Here is a 7,438-nt window from a genome sequence, read left to right as displayed (position 1 = left end):
TGTGGGAGGAGGAGCTAAAAGTGTGTTTTGAAGAAAATTCAAAATGGCGGAAAATCTATCCTGACGCAAATGGGCGTGGCCTATATGGGGAGTTGCGTCATGACCCAAGGAATCTAGGGGAAAATAAATTTTTATTCTACGACCTACGGTTCAAAAGTTATAGGCCAAAAACGTAAAGTGGGCTGTTATAGCGCCACCATGAGGCCGAATGGTGTGATTATTTATTTAAATAATTTCGGACTAAATTATAAACCTCCCCTCCAAATCTGGTAACTCTAGCTCTTACGGTTTCAGAGCAAAAAATACTTGAATTTGAGTTTTCTCACTTTTTCATTAAAGTGGATGGGGACATTTAATGCACTAATAAATCAATATCAATAAAACTATGCAACCAATCTCTTAGCCTTATACAAGCGCACGATTCCTGGTGAGGCCGGTCATTTTGACATATGGCACTAAATTGGGAAAAATAAACTGTGGGAGGAATAGCTTTGGTTTGAAATATTGTTTATCTATAAATAAAGAAAGAAAGAAGGAATAAAGTTTATCTATAACAATAGTCTGGTTGCCCATTCGGGCAACCACACTAATAAAGTGTGAAGATTACTATAGTCTGGGCAACCACACTAATAACTAAAATAGAATGACGACTATATATAATGATGATGGTAGGTTGAACTTCATTAACCACAATGCCATTGGCGCTTGGACTTCCTGATTGCGCTACTTCCGGTAAGGAAGTTGTACAAAACAAATCAACTCGTTGGAATATTTTGGACCTTCTTTCAATGAATTGTATTTCTTTTGAAAGCCAATAACTATCACTTCAACATAATACGTAAGTATGTGTGTTGTGATATAAATAATGTGGTCCCTGACGATTTGTCAGTTAAAATTGTAGCCTATTTCTGATGGGATTTCTGGTCATGCTAACCTACTAGCGCTGTCATGTTTATGCTGCAAAATACAGCTGTTCAGTGTTCAGTCATGTTCTTTCAGTAAACACTTGTCTGTCCAGAAAACTGTTTAGTTAGCCACTCAGTCCGCTTGGTAATAGATTATTCGGTTTCTTTTAATGTATATATGTATCCAGACAAGCCAGATAATCTTGACAGAAACGGTGTGTTATTGTTTTTTGATGTGTATATCACAGGACCCATTGATTGAATATTGATTGAATACTTTATTAACAGTTTGCAAAACAAAAGGCACAGAAAGTACAGTTCTGCACAAAAGCTAAAAGGATTAAACCCAAACCCAACCCCATGTTTCCATTGGGGTCCATGTGTATTCAAATCATCTAAACATTTAATGACAAACAATACTGTACAATACCATGCAAAAACATCATATAAACGCAAAAACATCATATAAACAGCCATACATGGATTTTGTTATTACACTACAGTCCTCCTAACCCATGTTATTTCATGGGTAGGTAGGTTTCTGTCTCTTAAAGTCTCCATTGAGCTCTAAACATAATGCTTGTTGGTGTATTTCGTCCAACAATACACATGCAATACACACTGCTCTTCGCTGCTCATTGTGCACAATGTGCAGTAATAATTCAGCTTTCCTGCAACTATAGGCTAGCTCCACCTGAACCGTTGACACAATATTAAAAGACGGTGAAGTATTTGGTGTACTGTGTACTGGGCAGCCATCTAATTGTTGATGCCTCCAAACTGTGTTAGCAGGTGGTGCGCTGATGGAACTAAAGCAGAAAAGCGAAGCTCTCTGTTAGTCGACCCTGTGTTAGATAAGCAGCTGCCCCATGCCTTTTGCAAAACATTTCCTTTATCTTTTTTTCCCTTTCTTCTAGTTCTATATTACTGTTCATTTGACCATTACTCCACACCTCCACACACACACATTTGCCATTGCTTGCAATGCATGAACCAGCCATCCAACCACGACTATAACTATAACTCTGTTCTCCTAGCAACCTGTGTGTATCCATGGAGACCCCAGAGCCCGGCCCCGCAGATGGAGAGGAGCGCTTGGTGGATCTGCGGCCTCGAACTCGCTCCAACCCCGAAGGGGCAGAAGACCGACGCAGCAGCACAGGCAGCCTGGGTGGCAACAGTAACCCCAATACGCCTCAGCCTGCGGTGGGCAGTCGCGTGGAGGGAGAGGGGGAAGCCTCAACCAGTGAAAGTCACCCCAGTTCCACCACTACAACGGTCTTGGCCGCCACCGTCCAGACAACAGCCCCACCTGCAGCAGTGGTGCCGGCTGCTGTTAACGCCGCTGTTCCACTCCCGACTGCTCCCGTTGCAGCCAAGGAGCGACCTAAACCTGCACAACAGGCCCCAGTACTGACGCCTCCCCTCCCTTCCACCGTAGAGTACCAGCTCCGAGCCCCCCGTGTCAACTGTCCAGAGAAAGTGGTACGCTCCACAGCACGTGTCCCAAAAGCTGGAGAACCAAATCTACAAAAATACATTATGAAAATCTTTAAAAAAAAAATTATAGGGAAGGTTTTAAGAAAAAACCAAAAAAAAGATATTTATTTGTGACCCATAAAAACAGGTCTGTGAACCAAAATGGGTCATCATGACCCTAGGTTTGGAAAACACTGCTCTACAGGATGGTTTTGATGTATTTCATGAAACCTTTGCAAACACAGGGCGTTTTCTGCTCCTAGCTCCTACATTGAATTCTACAACTCACATGGTTATGCTACTGTATGTCTTACATGCAGCTCTGTCTGAGGTTAGTCAGTAATCTTGTGATCTTTTTCATGACAGATCATCTGTTTAGATCTGTCTGAAGAGATGTCTTTGCAGAATCTGGAGTCTTTTAATGGGTAAGCTTTGGATGAATTTTCATTGCTCATCGACAGTCTTTTGTACCTGTAATAAACAGAAACAATGAACACCCATTTAACAATAACAGTCAGCAAGCAGTGAGTTTGATTTAGAGGCTCCTTCCATTATACATTTTTTGACGCGGATGCATAATAACTAAATTCCCTTGTCTTTTCATTCAGGTCTAAAACCAATGCGCTTAATATATCCCAGAAGATGATTGAGATGTTTGTCAGAACGAAACACAAGATTGACAAGCGGCATGAGTTTGCCCTGGTTGTTGTGAATGATGACGCTCTATGGGTGAGTCCAAGAACAGGATTTAATTTCACTCTGCTCACAGTGTCACAGATGTTTTCAGTGTATGTGACTGACATGTCTCTAATTTTTCTGTAATGTTATCCTCATCTCCTCCTCTCTCTCTCTCTCTCTCTCTCTCTCTCTCTCTCTCTTGTGCATGTGCGTTTGTGTGCGTTTCAGCTGTCGGGTTTCACCTCTGACCCTAGGGAGCTGTGCAGCTGTCTGTATGACCTGGACACCAATGTGTGCGAGTCTTTCAGTATCTTTTTCAATCAAAGCTAACTTCAGAATCGTCAGTGTCATTGATTAAGTTGATAATTAATCAGATCGTTAATCATAAATTAAGTTAAGTGTCTTTTCACCTTAACTTTTCTCCAAAGACCTAGAAGATCTTCTCAGTGTCATGTAAGTGCCTTTTAATTTTGCATTGTGTTTTTCCACATTTTCTCATTGCCAATTCCCTTGTGTACTACACTGTTGGTCTTGGGGAAGTTGTTGACAACATGCCTCCTCCAGTACAAATGGAGTTGCCACTTGCCAGCCTCTTCTTTTTTGACCTGATAGCCAGGATTTAAACGGACAGTGTGTAACACATGCAGAGGTTCATGCTATGTTTTACCCAGATTCCCTCCCTGCTGAATACTGTATGTGCCACTACCAACCAGCAAGGGTCACTAGTGTAGCGAAAAGGACATTGTCCCTCACTGCATCCTGCCCAGCCAAGCCTGTGGCACCACTGCCAGGAATTAAACCCGGGTGTCTGCGGTGTTGGGCACCCGCCCCATGCACTTTTTTTTAAAGACCTGCAGATTGTACTTCATTGCCACATTAATTTATTCAGATATTCAATGTATACTGTAACTGCATCCTTTGTTGCCTGTGCAGCCGGCAGAAGATTGACCTGCCGATGATGGAGAACGTTCAGACAATTCCACCTCCATATGTGGTGCGGACTCTGCTCATCTACAGTCGCCATACTACAGGGCCGCTCCAGTTCAACCCATCTGAGGCAGTCAGTGTAAGACCCACGCTACTAAAACCCTCCCTCCCTGTCTTTCTTTAGATCTACCTGCTATTTTCCTTCACCCATGTAATCGATATCAAGCCCTAGATAAGTATTTTGGTCTTGTATAATGTTTGTTTGATCTGTATGTTAATGTTTGAGTGCAATGGTTTCAGTTCAGCTATATTCTAAACTAAATTCTTATTCGGTAACCAGAGAACTGGGAACTGTTTTTTCCTTCGTCTGCCATCATTGTGTGAATGGGTGATTGAGAAATACATTGTAAAGCGCTTTGGATAAAGGCACTATATAAATGCAGTCCATTTACCATTTTGCTTACAGTTCGAAAGAATATACAGTCATAGATACAATTATACTTAAGGATCAAATAATTAAGCACAATGCTTAAGACTTAAATTTCTCAGTGCCTTGTTTTAGTACCGATTTCATTTTAGTGCCTAGTTATCTCCGGTGCCCACTTCGTCTTAGTGCCCAGTTCACTGTACAAACCGTACAACAACAACATACATTAACTCAAGGACTCACCCACTGGTCTCCTACAGAAAATGTTGCAGTCTCCATACTTCTTTTTTGATGTGGTCTACCTACACAACGGAGAGGAGCAAGGAGATGAGAGCAGCTGGAGGGTGAGTATTGAGGAGGGTGAAAGGAGGGCAGTTGTATGGAGGGCAACTGTGGTCGTATGCAGTTACATTACATGGTATTGAAACATGTTTATTTGGTTGCCAGGTAAATCCAGCGTACAGAAAATGATGAAACATTGTATGCATGTCCAAAAATATTGAGATTTATGCAGCAACACTGGCATACTGCTATATGTACATGTAGTAATCTTCATAAATCAACTTCAGAATGTGCACATGTGAAAATGTTACTCCTGCCCAATTAGCCATAAATGCGATAGAGTTCAAGTGTAGTGCCCTTCACTTGAAATCTCCAGCATCAAGTCGTATGCATGGGCTAGCACACAGAACACTGCTCAGCTCAGAGTGGATTGGCCACAGATGGTAATGAACTTTGGCGAAAGAACAAGACTATTGTGGTAATTCTTTGCCTATTTACATGTGCTAAACCCCATGTTTGCACTTGATAGTGTAATAGTTTGACATAATATCACAATATTTTGACCAAATACCTCTATCAATATTGTGGTTTGTGATGATGATATTGTATTGTAACAATAATTTAAATTCGTTTTTTAATTTGTCAAAAATGTTCAGAAATAGCCACAGCCGCAGATCTGCTATTTCAGTATGTTTTTTATTTTAAAACTTTTTTTAAATATAAAATAGAGCTTTTGTGATTAAAACCAGGAAAAACAACACTTCTGCTATATTACGATATCCAAAATCACAGACGATATCTAGTCATATCACAATGTCGATATAATATTGATATATTGCCCAGCTCTGGTTTGACAACAAATCTTCTTACTGTCAAAGAGATGATGGAAAACATGCACAGCACACCACCATGTTTACTCTTATGTGGCACAAGAAATCATGTCTCGATTTGCCAAAGCAATCCACAGAGAACACAAAAATATTTCCACACATATGGCTCACTTCTGCATTGTGTTTTATTTTACATTCGTATTTCTGTTGTACTGTATGACTTAGCCGTTAGCCGTCTATAAGGGTCTTAAGGGTCTGTCTGAGTGTCTGACAAACTTGGTACCACTTTTATTTCACACGTTTTAATAGGCCTACTTTCTGAAATATTTATCTTTATTTTGTAATGGAAGCCAATGGTGCTCAGATCAGGCTGAATCCTTGCCCAAATCATAGTTATACTCATACATCATAGATATAACAAGGTTGAAACATGTTATGTGTTTGTATGTGCCTGTTTTTGGAGGGATGCACTACCCTTGATGCACTGTCCAGTAACATGCAATTTTATTTCAGTCTCGTATCAGAGTACCCTACCCAGGGCACTCCTCTTTAGTGTTTGTATACACTAGACTGCTGTCCTCTACTCTTTTCAGTCTTTCCATTATTTTGATAAAGTGCTGCACTGCAGTGGTCTCCTGTAGCTTGCATTCACTGTATTTGTATGTGCATTTGTGTTGTCTGCAGGAAAACTACACCTCTTTCTGCAATCTGGACTCCAAGGGCGTATGCTATCGCTTCGAGGTATCCCTGAGTGGACCTGCCATCGAGCTACACAACTGCATGGCCAAACTTCTGTCACATCCGCTACAGAGGCCTTTCCAGAGCCATGCCTCCTACAGCCTACTGGAAGGGGACGATCCCCAGGATATTGAGGCTACGGTTTAACACAGCTGCTCCTACTGTACATAACGCCCTGGTTCTTCAGGAATTGTGCATACTGTACACACTGAAGTTTATCAGTAAAGGACTGGTTTCTTTATAGCTCATCTCTTTAGTTAACCACCCCCCAGCCCCCACCCCCTACCTCAACGCCATTTAACCACTTTAATGCTGGCATCTCAATTTTGAGATGTCAGCGTTGGTCATGTCATTAAAGGTGAAAACAAAACAATTAAAAAATGTAACTAGGTGATCTGCAAGCTCACAACGCCACGCCTCGATGTTGTCGATTGGCTATTTTTGAAATAATTTAGATTTTTTTTTGGTGTAAGCGGTTAAGTCACAATAGAGCAAAAATAAATGTATTGCCTTTGGGAAAACCAACCCAGGTTCTGTGGAGACCCAGACTTCAGCCAAACACAAACGCAGCCATTCTGATAGAGAAGCAGATAATTGCTTTAAAGCTGTGCTGGGAACGGAAGCACGAGCACCCTGTCATTCTCTGGATGACTGCTGTTGGTGAGACGGAGGAACTGCATGCCAGTGGACTGAAGAGACAACAACAGTCGCAGGAGAGACGAAAACAAAAACGGAAACAAGGAAAAGCCGGTGGCAAAAGATGAGCTTCGGGAACTACGGAAAGCAACCTTTGTTTTTCCTTTTAATAAATTCTTAGTTTTGGAATCCAAGCAAACGACTGTAATCTCTGTGACGTTTTTCCATGGCTGGCATTTGGAGACATTTTTAAGTTTAAGAAATGTTGTATTATTGCTTCATGGTTTATTTTATCTTCTATAGACCAATTATTTGTTTACCAACATTGAGACTCGATGCACAGGTGATTGTTTCATACAAACAATTCTCAACCTGTTGTTTCGGGGTGCGCTGGTTTCAGCACACCCCAACCCCCTCTTGTGTGTTGGCTAGTGCTGCGCGCCCTAGCGAGACCTGACAGAATGGGTTCGACGCTTGCGCAGTATGACGCTTGCAACCAGTGTGACGTCGTCTGTTAAGGGGTCTATAACTACACC

At 41.4% G+C, this 7,438-nt stretch overlaps 1 protein-coding gene across 1 annotated transcript; it reads left to right on the top strand.

Moving 5' to 3' along the window:
* Positions 1-721: 721 nt before the first annotated feature.
* Positions 722-6,981, top strand: babam1 (BRISC and BRCA1 A complex member 1). The gene is made up of 9 exons (XM_080431521.1): positions 722-838; positions 1,943-2,390; positions 2,751-2,809; positions 2,993-3,113; positions 3,291-3,369; positions 3,491-3,515; positions 3,996-4,128; positions 4,677-4,760; positions 6,213-6,981. The coding sequence occupies exons 2-9, from the start codon at positions 1,959-1,961 to the stop codon at positions 6,411-6,413; spliced, it is 1,134 nt and encodes a 377-aa protein (XP_080287647.1). The 5' UTR covers positions 722-838; positions 1,943-1,958; the 3' UTR covers positions 6,414-6,981.
* The last annotated feature ends 457 nt before the right edge of the window (positions 6,982-7,438 follow it).

Source organism: Gymnoscopelus braueri (assembly GCF_963280865.1).
Source record: "Gymnoscopelus braueri genome assembly, chromosome: 6".
Classification (NCBI taxonomy): domain Eukaryota; kingdom Metazoa; phylum Chordata; class Actinopteri; order Myctophiformes; family Myctophidae; genus Gymnoscopelus; species Gymnoscopelus braueri.
Note: the sequence above shows the minus strand (reverse complement) of the source record. Positions and strands in the feature narration are given on the sequence as shown.